Source organism: Calidris pugnax, unplaced genomic scaffold, assembly GCF_001431845.1.
Source record: "Calidris pugnax isolate Ruff unplaced genomic scaffold, ASM143184v1 scaffold188, whole genome shotgun sequence".
NCBI lineage: Eukaryota > Metazoa > Chordata > Aves > Charadriiformes > Scolopacidae > Calidris > Calidris pugnax.
In genome coordinates, this window is record NW_015091257.1 from 3083707 (window position 1) to 3099765 (window position 16059).

At 39.0% G+C, this 16059-nt stretch overlaps 1 protein-coding gene across 2 annotated transcripts in view; it reads right to left on the reverse strand.

Moving 5' to 3' along the window:
- CYFIP1 (cytoplasmic FMR1 interacting protein 1) overlaps positions 1-16059 on the reverse strand; it is an 85552-nt gene that overhangs the window by 33144 nt on the left and 36349 nt on the right. Inside the window, exons 15-22 of one of the 2 annotated variants that reach the window (XM_014960329.1) lie at positions 15713-15860; positions 14137-14284; positions 12276-12432; positions 11640-11736; positions 11221-11297; positions 11021-11129; positions 10330-10449; positions 7512-7711 (exon numbers count right to left, since the gene is read on the reverse strand). In XM_014960329.1, coding sequence (XP_014815815.1) covers positions 7512-7711; positions 10330-10449; positions 11021-11129; positions 11221-11297; positions 11640-11736; positions 12276-12432; positions 14137-14284; positions 15713-15860 — 1056 coding nt within the window. Of the gene's footprint in view, positions 1-7511; positions 7712-10329; positions 10450-11020; positions 11130-11220; positions 11298-11639; positions 11737-12275; positions 12433-13676; positions 13831-14136; positions 14285-15712; positions 15861-16059 lie in introns of both variants that reach the window. The other variant, XM_014960328.1, reaches the window with a different exon arrangement.

Genomic DNA, 16059 nt, shown 5'->3' on the forward strand with positions numbered 1-16059 from the left:
GTGCAGAAAGAAGTAAACCAACATCTACTACAATTCTGATTTTACTTAACCTTACTAAACCAAGCAAAATTATCGGTGCGTGTGTTTACAGGTTGGATGGCTACTTTACTTTTTAACTTCATAAAAAGGATTTCTTGGTAAATGCTGCAAAGCTGTATATGCATAGGGAAGAGGAAAAACAGCTATTTAAGAAGTGTACATTAAATTTTGTATCAGATCAGGCTGTTCTGAGTGATAGCTGAGTAAAATAAATGCATATAGGAAAAGGTTTCAGGAACAGAAGTTTGCAGTACGTTATAATACCATAAGATGCAATTATATCTTGATTTGGTTTTGTTTAAAATACGTTTGAATTCAATCAACACACAAAATAAATGTTTCATTAGTAATTTTTCCTAGAAAGTACGTAGAAATTCTATTTTTAATACACCCATTTCCTATATGAAAACAAAAACAGCCACACTAATAAAAAATTGTTTCACCCAGACATGCATAAATTGCACCATGTTGCTTACAATTATTTGCACTGTGTTTTATTTCTGAGTAATCTAAATTATTCTTGTGAGAATCCCTAACTTCAGGACAAGGTTTTCTGTATTTTTTTAACCTGCTCAAAAATAGGTAAACCCATAGAGCTTTTGAGGAAAAAAAGATCATTTATGTGTATTATTTTTGATGCTATATATCTAATTTAAGTCTCCTTATGTTTACATTTCCTCAGTTTTCACGTTTCCCCCCTTCTTTTTCACTTACTCGCCAACTGAAAACTTCCTCTTGAGACTACTTGAATCTGTTTTCTGCACAGATACTTCATTAATGAGTTTACGAGAGATGTTGTAAACATTTGATGGAATTTAAAGTAATCTGTAACATATGACAGTCTCAGAGATTACTCTACTTCCCCTTCTTTCTCTCCAAATCCTGTTCCTTTTTAAACCGACATCAATTTCCAAGCCCTAAGAAAATCTTTACAATAAAAGAAATCAAAAGAGATACCATGTCATTTGAGATAAGACTGGGTTTCAGCATGCAGATGTATCGGGCAAGACCTGATTTGTTATCACTCATTTAAAACCCTCAAAAGGAAAAGAGTGTTTCAGAATATAAATATGGATGCATCCCATGACTTGGGAAGCTGTAACTGTTATTCTTTCTTTTATCAAAAAGGTATTATGAATATATTTGAACTACAGTGTCATTAGTGTCTGGGAGCTAAGCAGAGAGACTGTATTTGGATTTAGAAGAAATCATAGCCTTAGAAATCAAATACCAGAGAAATACTTCCAAGACACCGTCTCTTAAGTTTCATTAGCTCTGTACAAACACAAGTAACTCTTGCGTGTTCCCCAGTCCTCCTCTACATTCTTGGGGGTTTTTCCAACTCTAATGTTTTAGAATAATTGCAAAGTAACCTTAGAGGTTTCTTAAAGACTTGAAGCAAGCACCCATTTTATACTTTCTTGAGGGACGTGGGTGAAAGATTACGAGAGGAAGAAAGAGGTTAAGAAAAGGAAGCAGGAGCAAGAGCTACAGTCACTTGGCATCTTCTGGCAGGGCTATGGCTAAATACAACAGGCAGAAGAGTGTGCATCGTTCTAGGAGGTATGTGACTAATCCAAATATATCGAGGGGACAGAGTGTATCCTCAGCAAGTTTGCTGATGATACCAAACTGGGAGGAGTGGCTGACACCCCGGAGGGCTGTGCTGCCATCCAGCGAGACTTGGACAGGCTGGAGGGCTGGGCAAAGAAGAACCTCATGAGGTTCAACAGGGAAAAGTGTAGGGTCCTGCACCTGGGGAAGAAGAATGTCAGGCACCAATACAGGTTAGGGGTGGACCCGCTAGAGGCAACTACTGAAGAGAAAGATCTAGGGGTCCTGGTGGACAGTAAAATGGCAATGAGTAAACAGTGTGCTCTTGCGGCCAGGAAGGCCAATGGTATCTTGGGTTGTATAGGGAAGAGTGTAGCCAGCAGGTCAAGGGAAGTCATTCTCCCCCTCTACTCTGCACTGGTGAGGCCACAACTGGAGTACTGTGTCCAGTTCTGGGCTCCCCAGTTCAAGAGGGACAGGGAACTACTAGAAAGAGTCCAGCGTAGGGCTACAAAGATGATTCAGGGATTGGAGCATCTCCCTTATGAGGAGAGACTGAGAGAGCTGGGACTCTTTAGTCTGGAGAAGAGAAGGCTGAGGGGAGACCTTATCAACGCCTACAAGTATCTCAAGGGAGGGTTGAAGGAGGAGGGAGCCAGACTCTTTTCAGTGGTTCCCACCGAGAGGACGAGGGGCAACGGGCACAAGTTGGAACATAAGAGGTTCCACTCAAATATGAGGAGAAACTTCTTCACGGTGAGGGTGACGGAACCCTGGAACAGGCTGCCCAGGGAGGTTGTGGAGTCCCCTTCTTTGGAGATTTTCAAAACCCGCCTGGATGTAGTCCTGAGTAACATGCTCTAGCTCTAGGCAATCCTGCTTCAGCAGGGGAGTTGGACTAGATGATCTCTATGGTCCCTTCCAACTCTAGAAATTCAGTGAAATTCAGTGAAATTCAGGTAAATATTAGAGATTTCTTATCTCAAAAATAAGGGCTATACAGAAACCATTACAGTCCACCGTAATTTGCTATTCTTCAAACTTTTTTCAGTGTGTGTGCATGTGTTTTCTTTTTGACATCCTGCTGGTTGCAATCCTCCTGCTCCTCCTTCAAGAAACAGAAACTTTGCAGGACTGAAGCTCTTTGAATATCAACGCTAAAGCTAGGCAAATTTTTACTTTCCCACAGATACTGCTGGATGCAGGTTTTTGGCATACTGCAAGATAATCAGTTCTTTTCATTTTTAATCAGTGTTGATGATCTCACAGCAATTTATCCATTTTAATCAACGCAGGTTGTAAGCAAAGTAGATTAAGCAGATGAAAAGCCTGCTGGCTTACCAAAGCTTTGCAATAGTGATTGCTAAAGGACAATGTGAGCTCCAAAGCAAATATTCTAGGGATCAAATAATTTTATTTCGTCATTTCTGTGATACCTGCCAGGAAGGAGTTCATAGTGAGTACTTCACAAACTAACCTAAATTCTTTTGTGATTCTAATTACCATAATCTATTTAAGAAAATAAAGAGAAATCTGAAATACAGCACTTCGGTCAATGAGTCTGCTTCATTACTACTGCAGGCACCAGATCAGACAGACAATCTCATTCATAAACTTCATAGGGCTATGAAGATGATGAGGGGCCTGGAGCATCTCTCTTATGAGGAAAGGCTGAGGGACTTGGGTCTTTTTAGTCTGTAGAAGACTGGGGGGAGATCTGGGCAATGCTTATAAATACTTAAAGGGTGGGTGTCAAGAGGATGGGGCCAGTCTTTTTTCAGTGATGCCCAGTGACAGGACAAGAGGAAATGGGCACAAACTTGAACATAGAAGTTTCATCTAAACATGAGGAGGAACTTCTTCACTTTGAGGGTAGCAGAGCACTGGAACAGGCTGCCCAGAGAGGTGGTGGAGTCTCTGTCTCTGAAGACATTTAAAACCTGCCTGGACACATTCCTGTGCAGCCTGCTCTGGGTGGACCTGCTTTGGCAGGGGGATTGGACTAGATGATCTCCAGAGGTCCCTTCCAACCCCATATCATTCTGTGATTCCTGACCTTCATCTCAGAACGAATAAGATACCACAATCCTCCCTTCCTGCTCAGAAAGAAAGTGTCCCTCTGCACTTCCCTGCCTAATTGGTACGAACACTTCTAACTTCCAGCCTTCTCAAATTAGCTTAGATCTGTCTACCAGATCTAAGGGTAGCCCCCACACCTCCTCTTTTAGCGAATGCCAGATCTAACTCACCCTTCTTGAACATGAATGTCAAGACAGAGAGAACAGGAGGCTACAAACTGAAGTGTGAAAAAACAGTAGACGAAACAGAGCATGACAGAGTAACAGGTATCTGCCACTCCATTGCTATCACCATTCCTTTTGGAAGAAAGACTTTATTTTATTTTATTTTTTGTTTGTTGGGGAAAGATAAGGTGCTTGTTGTCAAATTTGATGGAGCATTTGACTACAGTCACCCCTAGTTTGGATCAGCCCTATATAACCGCACCATTTGGCTCTCTGTAGCAGAAACTAGGTAGTTTCACTGCCAGGCTGCTTTTCAGGTTTGCTCCAGCAGTGTCTGAAAGGGCTGAAAATTCTTCTAAAGAGTAACTGTCACAGACTATATGCAAGACAAGAGGACACAGCTGTTCTCTTGTGAAAACTAGTCTCAAAAGCAGCATGAGAGAGACAGAAAGCTCGCGAAAGGAAGGGGGAGGCAGGCAGAAAGACTGAAAAATAAAAAGCTGGACTTTTTGTTCATTCACTCAAAAGAAACATGTCATGCTGCATTTGAAAGAGTGCTATACACATACATTTTTAGCAGAGAAAACAAATTTGGATAATGTGTAGAGAGGAAATGGTGCTACAAGTCTGACTGCTGTCTCCGGAAGCTTGTATCATTTCAGTCAAGAAAGCACAGAAAATTCTCAATGCAAATAAATGGCTAGGCTGTCTCACAACTTGCTCCTCTGTTAGCCCCGAAAACAAAACACACTATCACAAAAGGAAAAGACCAGCTTAGAATTATTAAAGAAAATAAGGCAGAAAAGGGAACACTATAGATAGTGGAAAAGGAGCAAAGAAGGAATTTGGAAGTTGTCCTGTCATTTGAACCCTCTGGACAGCCCTAGCCCTTCTAACTTCACAGAGATAGAGAAGAATGAAAAAAGTATCAATGTGGACATAAGCATGAAAAAGATTCCTGGTGTGGAGAGATCTTTGTCTTGGAAAAACATGCAACTGAGGGCCAATATGAGAGAGGGCTATTAAAAAAAAGTCCCAATCGGCACAGAAAAGGCAACAAGAGGGAAACGGCTGCTCATGGTCTCTTTTGGTATAAGAACTGGCAATGGCTTGAGACCAAACTAAAAGGGACAGCTTTTTGTGCAGCACACAGCTTCACTGCAGACTCCTCACTACAGCACGTCATGAATGCCAAAACATCACACAGCTTTACAAAAGATCCAGACAAAGAAATGGGGAAAAAACCTGCCCTGTAAAGAGCCAGAAATGCACTAATATCCCACCATTTTTGTTTCAGAGAAACACCTGATTGGTGCTAGAGGCTGGCACGTTTCCTAGGAGAAAAATCACCACAACCTTCCCTTGTTTTCATACTCAGCCTCTGCATGGCTGCTGCCAGCGTCAGCACACTGGACTAGAGAGAGCTTTGACCTCACCTGAGTTCATATGCTTGTGTCATTATTCAAAAGTTTGTTCTCTTTCTTTCCTGATCGACAACAGGTGGATTAAAAACATCCTTGGATTTCACCACTAATGCCCATCCATAGAAGTCCCCTTGCTCATATCCCCATTCCTTCTCCACAAACTGTTGCTTAGCATGGACATGGCTGTGCAGCTGGCCAGCACTAACAAGACTAAATTTCAGAAAACTGGCAACTGCAATTATTAAATTGCTAAATCTTTTAATAGCAGCCTCACTGTTTAATCTCAGTACGTTACAGGATGTAAAAATATTCCTGAGTCCCAAATAATTAAACATGCAGCATGTTTCAATACTTCTGTGTGAATGGCCTTGGCCTTTGAATCAAACCTGCAGGGTTCCTAAACACTCTTTTACAAATATTTGAAATCATCACATTGAAGCATTCTTGGGAGCAGAGCTTCAAAAAGTACTGGATACAAGTTAATCTGACCAATACACTAACTTTTAAAGAAGGATCCTTACACTTAGGCTGTGGTCAAGTTAATGAGAGGCAAGTCATAGGTATTACACTTTTCCCGGGAACTCCACCTCCAGTTCCTCACCAACCAACCAACCTCTCTGCTTTTCATCATACTTATTTCTCTTTCTTCCAGCCTTCATTGTTACTTTTCTTCCCTTGTTTACACATAGCTTTCATGCAAGACAATACCTATCAAGAGTCAGGAGTTAAACTAGCAGCTCTCACAGAGTTCCTCACCGTGCATTCCTGTATTTGCACACAATAACCTCTACAGCTGAACACAGAGAGAACTCATAACTTTAAAGGTCAAGCTAACAGCAAGGCAGCAGTAATGAATGTGCTTAAGAACTATAAAAGTGCTAGAAATTCCCTGTTCCTTCTTCTAGTAAAAATATCAATGGGCACCGCATAGAGTGTGCAGCACACTTTAATTTGGTCCACACTGCTATTTTTGACTGAAACCACAGCAATTCTGTGATGAAATTGGACACATGGTACACACACTGCCTAAGACTTGGCTCCCTTTATCATCACTTAAATTAATTATCCTGAATTAATTACCTAACATGCTTGAGGCTCAGCCTAACTCAATTTGTGTGTAGCTTTTAAATAGACAAGCAACAGCCCTACAGGATCCTGCTAGCTTCCTTTGGTGTTCCAGGCTTACTTCCCAAGCACTGTGGTCTGCAGTAGCATAGTCCTTATAGCCAAGATGAACACAGACTGAACTGTTGTAGGAGCCAGTGAATGTGCTTCATTAAAGCTGACAGGTGAAGAATCAGCATTTCATCAAGATTTTCTTTTAATATTATGCTTGTATGATTCTTAATACATCACACTGAATATTCCAATTTGATCTCCAGATACGTCAACTGAACAGGAGCTTCCTCAGAAATCCATTCAACTCTCCCATGTAGACAGATTCACTTAACAGAAGTTTCTCAGCTAAAACTTAACCATAAAAACACTCCTTTTTTTTTTTTTTTCACAGACAGAATCTTGGATCTAAAATGCAACATAACCATCACGGAAGATGTCAGACAGGGAAAGCTTTCCAAGGAGACAGTGAAAGATGAGAACAGGCTTCCTCCGCTTCCTACAGCTCAATATTCAGTATCACTTTACTGTCACTTCACAGCGCTTTAACCAAAACCTAAGTAAAGGCTAAAAGCAACACAAATCTTAAAAACAGCACACAAGCAGGAAGCCCAGAAATGCAAAGTCCCAAGCATTGCATCTTCCACTCATTCAAACTTTAGATCCTACTTTCCTCTTTCTGTTTCCATTACTCGCTGTCCTTAAGGGCTGCAACTGTAGTTGCAGTAAACACTGAACTCTTCTCCAGTAAACAATCCTTTTTGTCACATTAACATGAATTAGGAACATAATTTTATTTCCATTGCCTCACAGCTGAGGATCCTGTTTACCAAAATACCTTCCTGATAACGCACTTTGCAGTATTTTTGCACACACTTTATTTTTCAGCATATCATAGCTATGTCATTAAAATGCCAAAATTTGGATGCTGCGGTTACATTTGACTTCTACTGTGGACAAATAACAGGCTTTCATACATTTGACAGCACTTAATAAAATGACTCATGCAGCTTCACTTCAAGTAAAACATTAGAAGTGGAAAACACACTAAATGAATGGAGATGGACTTGTCAGCATTTGCTAGAAAAGAAGTTGGGTAGAAGAACTGCTCCAAACAAAAGGCTGCCATTCTAACCTGTTAGTGGATCCATTGTAGCAGTAGTTTGGAAGGAAATCATAATTGAGTTCCCAAAAGACATGAAGAGTGATTCTTCCATAAGGGGCTGAGACATTGTGATTGGCTTCTCTGAACATGGCATCAAAGCTGTCCAAGGTCATGTATCTACTCAGAAGCTTGTGAGTCATTTTGTTTATTTCTATCAAACCATCCAGCTCCTACAAAAAAAAAAACAAGAGGAAAGAAAGTGAACAGTACATTTAATAAAGTGGAGAAACTCAACAGAGTACATAAACAATCTTGACTGAATAAAAGACTAGAAAGAAGTCAAAATTAACAACTGACTTTCCTCCAGTCTCATATTTTAATGATAAGAGCTGGAAAGAATCAGTGCTCCTGGGACTGTTTTGCAACTATCTCCCACCAAAACCTTCTGAGACTTTAAGGGTATTCATTAAAATAGGTCCATGCTGCAGATGGGTCTTAAACACAGATCTGTGCGAACTCTTCTTCCACTGAGAAAAAGTTAAAACCCCAACATTTAAATGAGGTCAGAGATAGGCCAAGAAGTACCTCCTGCATTTCCTTCTTTACAAGCTATCACAAAGTAATTTCTGCTCAGTAGGGCAACCAACTTTTATAGTAGCACTGGTAGGGATAACATCACATTGACCATAAATCCTTCTCATAGTTTACTTCAGTGAAGAAGGTACTAAGATGCAATGAAAGACCCGACCAGACCAGACATTTACAAATGTTGTGAAGGTATCCACAAAATCACTAGCTGCAGACTACACAACTATATATGAGCACTACCTTTCATAATATTTCTCCTCTTGATGAGAAAATCCTAGTATGGTTTCTGGCACTTTCAATAAAATAAAATAAAATGAAATAAATCCATCTCTGACCCTGAGAACACCAAACACAAAGAACACAACCTCTCACTCCATAAAAACCTAGGCATTGCTTTCAAAGATTGTTGTGCATGAAGGAACATCCAGTGGCTTTGTTTGGCTGTGCATCAAACTACTACTCATCTTCCAATATAGGGCTGTCAGATTTAACTGCCCTGTATTCCACAGGATTTTCTAACCTGCGAGTAACAGTTACTTTAAGGAAAAAGAAAACCAACCACTATTACTGTTATTACAGTATCGAGTCCAACCTGAGGGAAAAAAAAATAGCTCAGTCTTTTAACTACCTTCATTTAATTTATTTAGCCTGAAAAGCAGCAGAAAATACTGATCAGTTAAGATATTAGTATCAGTTTCCCACTGAGGAAAACCAAGCAGTTTTCAGCAGAAATTATTTTGCATAAAACAAAAAAAAGAGAAAAGAAAAGGAGCATGATGTGGGGACACCTTAGCCCTGCCACTTTCTACCTCAAGAAAGAGTGAGAATCTGTGACCTAAGAAACACATCATCAATAGTTTCTGTTCACCTGTTTCTGTTCTAAGAAAATCCTGCACGTAACAAATGAAAACTACATGTCAATAATTCAAAGGTTGTAACACCAAGCACTGAAAAGTCAAGGGGCTCTATGGCCTCAGTATCTGAATTATCTTCAGCAAAGAATGAAATTAAATCAAGTTAGTAAACTGCAAGACAAAATCTCACTGGTAAAATACGGAAAGACCAATGGTAAACTTTATTACAGAAATTTTAATATTTTTTTTTCATGCCAGCAGAACTGAATGTGTCTGATATTTTTCTTGTTGACTGCATATTTAGTTGTCAAATTCACGCCGTCTGGAAATAATTAATATTTTTTTTTAGCTTTTTAAACAGGAGACTAATTCAAAAAGACACCTCAATATTGCACCAATGCTTTTCTTCCACAGGCACAAGTCAGATCTCATACTTCCACAAAAAAATATTTCTGTCCTGCTACAAAACCAAGCTGCCCGGGTAAATAATCTCATTTTGCATCTACCAGGCAGAAGGCTGTTTTGTTTTGGTCTCCAATTTATCTATAAGCATGGACAGAATTTGGCATTTACAAAATTTTAAATCACATTGTCCTTGTTTCATCATGGCTCCTAGTATATGCTTTCTCACTCCCAAGACCCTCAGTTGCAGCAGGCTGATATTTTTTCTGGGCAAGGAAAGAACAAGATTCTCAGTCTCAACAGTCCCATGTACTTCAGCATACCCCCAGAGCACTATGTCAGGTCAGGCCAGAGCACTGTTTGAACAGAGACGCAGGTTAAGCCATGAGGAGAAAAATAAAGTCATAGCTCATCCGAATTAATAAAGCCCACAATATAGTATAACAGCAACAGAGGATTTGCCAGTATAATTTCTGATGTAGCTGGAGATGACTAAAAGAATGGCTTTTGCAAGACTAAGCTGCTTCTGTGGTAAGACATTTTGTCAACCTAGACTTAGTAAACCAGACAAACTTCAACCATAGCATTGTCTGATTTCACACTTACAGAAAAATTAAAAGAAAACATCAGAGGGAAAAGTTCTATTATTTTTCTGATAACACTGCTTAAATTATTTCCCATTTATATATATTTAACTAAAGCTTAGGATAAAATAAGTTTCCCTGTCAGTCACTGAGCCTCTTCTCCTTTCGGGAGTGAACTGTACAACTATTTGCTGAGAGAATACTTAGAGAACTTCTAGCAAGGCTGGAGAAAACTTTTTTGCTTCTGCCACTAAAATCAAATACAGATTTATAACGGAGGGAAAAAAAAAGGGCTAGATGTCTATCCTTGCAAATAACATAAATAAAAATTAAATTAAAGTAAAATAAATTAAAACAAAGCAAAACAAAGCATCTAACTGCAGTGTTAGCGCTCTGGAAGAACTGCAACACAACACTCACCACAATGGAAGTCAAGTCCTCACTTTCAAACCGACCAATTGCCAGTTCCATTGACCTGTACATGGCTGCTGAAATTCGCTGAGTGATGAGTCGGTTCAGGTCTATTGACCTACCAAGAAGCTAAAGAAAAAAATGCTATGAAGATTCGAGCTGAAAGTCACATTACAAGACAAGCTGTACAAGGATACGAGACTCCACAGACTTACAGACTCTCACATGGTGAACTTGCATTCCAAACACACAGAAACAAAGTAGATGGACAAAAAATATAAGTTCATGAACAAATGAGGTACTACAATTTACATCCCAGTAAAAAAAAATAAGTAAAATTACATGTTGCATTTACATCTAAGTATTTATGCAAAGAATTTTATGCTTCCATGGCATTGTGCTGACAACATATTGAAAACTGGTGAAAGACATTACTAGGAAGGCAATGCTACCAAATGTGACATTCTTATTTGCCTTGTCTTTGCTTAACTGCAACAGACTTTGCATTAAAACACAGTCTTTTAAGTTTGTTTTTTTTTATTTATCCTTCATACGACAAAAAAAACTGATCCCAAATGTCAGTTACGCCACTTAGATGACAGAACATATAGCACAGATAGAATTTTATATGCCTACGTAAATGAACAGTATTGGAAAACTGCCAAGCAACTCAAATACAACAGAGTATGAGTTAACTCACTTGGACATGTCTCTGTTTCAGCAGTGTCTCGTAGCGGTTGGACTGTAGCAACTGAATGGTTGCTCCCTGGTTCTTGCATTCTGAACGTAATCGTTTATCCAGAAGCAGGCTATTAGGAAAGGAAGAAAAGATTTAAAGTATATTAGACAGGAAAACAGAGCAGAAATGCATGTATAAAAGTTCTGTACTGGAATAGCTACCTGCCAGCCATTGCCTTGTAGTACGCAAATATTTGGTCTGCCAGTTTGTAGACAAATTGGTCAAAACACAGGTTTACCTTGGGGGGGAAAACAAGGTGTGTTTAGAGATACTTAAAATTAAAAGAGGAGAGTTTATCCAAGACTTTCCACTGTTTATCAAATATAATTAAGAAAGTCAATGCATCCAAATTTCTCAGTACAAGAGAAGATGATGTTCAGTTTTCAGCATTAAAGTGAGGTGTTTTGCACAGGTTTCCTCACAACCTATCACCCAACCAGTTACCCATCTTCTGGTCTTTCTTCTCAGTTTGTTTATTACCTCCAACTCCTCTGAATGTCTTATAATAGGTCTTGACCTTTATCATCATTTTGACATTCAGGTACAGACCATTTTTCTCCAGTAGCTAAGGTTACTTTACCTCTGCCTCAATTTCATCATAGAGGAACTGCTTCTTAAATTTAGTAAGTGCATAATGAGCACTGTCGTTATAAAGGTCCAAAGAATACAGAACATACCTGAAAGAAAAAAACCAAAAAAGTTACATGTCTATAGAAATTATGAATCTTTAGTATGGTAGAGTCAAGATGTTGTAAGCCAGTCAATATTGCAATCTATATGTAGGTCATGCAAAGAGGATCATTTTTTTTTCTTTCAGTTTATATATAAAGTATCACAGGTTCTGCTTTAAGGAAGTCTTTTGTTAGTTCAAGAAATTGTATAGATAAGTTTGTAGTCTGAAACTTGTGGAAGTATGCTTTTACCACTATGCATTATATTTTACATTTTTGAGGAGTAAGTAGGAGAGCTCACTCAGGGAATAACATATTTGGCTGGTGCAATGATACTTATGAAAAGTTTTGTATTTCAATTATTCGCTTCAAAAAGAAAACTTGGAGAATCTGGGAACAGGTGAATGTAAGAGGAAAATTTTATAAAGGTTTAGAATACCTTCTCAGTTACTGCTTCTTAAAACCAATTAAAACAGTAACTTTATAATAAGGAATGGTAATCATTAAGAATAATCATCCAGTGGAAGAGCACAAGCATGTCTTACTCCATCATTGATGCCTCTTTGGTCTCCAAAATATGGTCCGTCAGAATCCAAGGCATGGACATCTCAATGGGAAACTGGATTCTTCTGCCCATGGTCAGCTCTAAGAAGAATTCCCTGAACCACAGCTGGGACAGATCACAGCATTGCTGCAGGGTCTCTTTTAGAATAAATAAGGAAGAATTACACGTCTTATAGAAATACATCAGGAACAATACAACTGTGATTCTGATGATGCAATGTGAAACAAAAAAAGCAGGCGTGAGTCACTAGAGCTATAGATAGGCCAAATAAGTAAACCAAATTCAAAACGTAAAGCCCATGACATTTTTCAAAGAGTTTTAAACTCCAAGTTGGCCCCCAAAGTGATGCCTTATTACAGGAAAAGAAAAAAAAAGTGGAAGTGGACCAGACTACCAGTAAAACAGAAAGACTATGAACACCAGTAAAGGGGGATTTCTAGTTTAATTTCTCAGTTGGGAGCTGAGAAAGTGGTACACTGAACTTGGGAAGCAGCAGGCAAAGGAGACAAAATTGTACCAGATCCACCAGTACCATCTCTCCCTCTGGGGGACCAAATCGCTCCACATGTTCCTGTTGATTAGATGGGCAGGAGATGACAGACAGACACATGAAGGAGGGATTAAAACAAAATATTTCTAAGGCCACTGTCAAGGGCACGGAGGTGTGCTTCCCACCTCTCCAGAAAACACTCAGCACAAGCCTTCTTTTGCAGAAGACTTGAAAACCAAAAGTTTCTTGGAATTAACTTTTTACATTAAGATCTTCTGAAGACCTTTTGAAGTGCTGTTCCCCAGTAGCACTATGACGGACATTAACAGGCTCCCCCTTCTCTGAGGGTAAAGGAGTCCGACAGCAAAACAAAAATGAAAGACAACACAGCATGGTGATGACAAAGACTAGATACATTCAATGTCAGTAGGTGAATTCTTTAGGACAGCATGTTTCCGATTACAATTAACTGAATAGTAAGAGTAGTGAAATGACATCAAATTTACCACAACAGAGAATTTGTTTCCTCTGTACTTAAAACAAAAACAAAAAAGTACTCAAAAACCCAAAACACAAAAACTACTTCCTTTTTAAAATTTCAATGTGTATAGGCTTATCTGTCCCTTGTTTATATAAATACGTACATTTAAAAAAATAGAAAAGGGAGGTAACGATATGAAATTTGACGCATTATAAACAAATGTATAACAAGTCAAAATAAAAATCCCACCACAATACTGAATATCAAGTCTCAGAAAAAGTTTGGACAGACCAAGGCTTTTGATAAATAAACCAAAGGTAAGTTGACTTAGGCAATCGGAAACATTTTCCAGGTCGTGTTAGAGGTGTTAGGACATGCTAAGCTGGACACTGATCATCTACATATCTTACCACTGAAATTTATCAAATGAGTGTAGAAGAAAGACTCGCGATGGAATTTTTCTATGTCCAATATGGTGGGCCCCTCAAGGCTACTTCTCAAGGTTTTCTTGGAACCACTTTTGTCAGCAATGAGGGACTCTAACATAGTTCTCACCATGTAAAGCTGTATCATTAAAGGAAACAATTGTGGTGGAAAGGGGGGGAAAAAAGGAAAATACACATGGTACATTAGTTGAGCAACACTGAGAATTACTATCAGTAAGCGACTGCTCCACTTCAAATTGAAAACTGGCACTGTGTGGGCAAAAAGCCTTCAAGGCAAGAGGAAGAGATGCAACACTAGCCTACGCACCAGCACAAACGCCTACCCATGCCAAGGGGACCTCCACTGACACTTAGCAGCAGACCATTTGCAGTGGAACAGTTCACAGCACCACAAAAAAAGTAAAAGTAATAAGTAATGTCTTACCACCAAAGTTTAAAAGAGGCGGATAGATGTAGGACTGCCTCAGAAACTTGTGTGTCACATGCAATAGCTTTTCCAGTCCCAGAGACTTGAGCTGCTTCAACAGCTCGGCAGAGTTTAAGGACTCTGTCATAGTGCGAATCATGTAGAGCTAAAAACCAACAGACAGGGGCAGGCAGGGGAGAGAGAATCCGTTAATAAAAACACATGGGTGAATAAGGAAGGGGAAACAGAAGCAGAGAAAACGTGTTAGTTTGTTAAAAATGAAAAGCTGCACAGTGAGCATGCAGAGGAGGACACGCAGAAAGGTTTCTTTGTTCACAATAATCACTGCCATCCGGTGCTCCCTCAAGCGAAGGGAAAAGTTCCCGTTCATTTTAGAGGGTGCTCAGAGAACCAACAGCTTCTCAAATGATTTTGCAAAGATTTCCAAGTATTACCAATTCATTCATTCATTACCAGCCATTTTAGAATTGCATGAAGCTGAGAAAAAACTTATCTAAAATCAATATATTTGACATCCCTTCCTCCTGTCAGCCGAGACAGAGAGGTGTGCCAGCCCAAGAGCAGAAAAAGCAGACATAACCGTGTACTCTAAACAGCCCGTTGCAGCCAGTGAGATGAAGCCCTTAAACATACCAAGCACAGGAGAAGCACACTGGTGGTGATATTTAATTTTTCCCCCCAGAAAATTAGAAATCAAACCATTTTTTTCCAATTCCCAAAACAAAAATCTTCATTAAACCCATCTTAGCACAATTTAAGCAACTTTTTATTACCCAAGATTATTATCCATACATGCTCTCTTCACCACGGATTTTAGGTATTAAAAGATTGTTTTTACAAACCACAGTTGCCTTCAATTTTTCACCCAAAGTGCTCAGTACCTCATTTTCTCAGATGAGCTATGAGTACCAGACCATACACTCTCCAAACAAATCCACAGAGAAAATAAAAAAGATAATTATATGGAGGTAACAAGAACGAGCATCTAGGTATGGGATTTCAATGACTACCAGAGAAAACATACTTGAAATACATTCTTTTAGCAGCAGCAGCAGACTAAATAGATTTTAGGGAGCAGTTTTATCATTCATTACTGAACAGTAAGAGGGATCTTGTCAGAAGTCAAATGCTTTCCCATATTTTACAGACAATCATTTGTATTTTAAACATATTTTAAAACTACATAGACATCTATTGAAGAAAGGGATTTGAGAAAAAAAAATCCACCAGCCATACCAGAGATGGGAGTCAGTCAACAAATAATTCAAATTGTTCAAAAATATTATTTAAAAAACATTAGGAGCTCAATGAGAAAATATTTCTTCCCAGGAAGTCAAATTAAAGAGATAGAACATGTGGAAAAATTATGCATCAGAGTAGCAAGTGACAGCAATCCAGACAGAGGATTTTGGTTAAGAATATATAATTTTGTAAATATAAATCTAATCAGAGTAGACTTATAGCTTTTAAAAAATAACCCAAAACTGCAATTTTTAAATAGCTCAGGCCAGACAGAAAACATTTCATGCAATAAAATGTTGACAGATATCACAACCACCAGACAGGAAAATACCTGAGTGCTGGAGGGTCCCACTGCACGCCTGGGGACTTTGATGTCAAAACCACTTTTGGGGTCCTTCTCTCCCCTTAGAGCTGGGTCATTGAATGGCTCGTGACCCGCTTCCCAGTCACAGACTGTCTTTCTGATGGCCTGCAAAACACTGAACAGAATTCACACTTCTTCAGACCAGTACACATCCAAGTGCATTACTGAGAACATCTTACTTTTTTTTTTAAGCACTCTTCCAAAAGCACAGAAACATTGCAACAGCATTTGGGAGCTTGGGATAACTCAGAGCAATCGCATGATTTTGTGAACAACTTCAAGAATGCCATATCCATGAAACAATCACTCGGCAC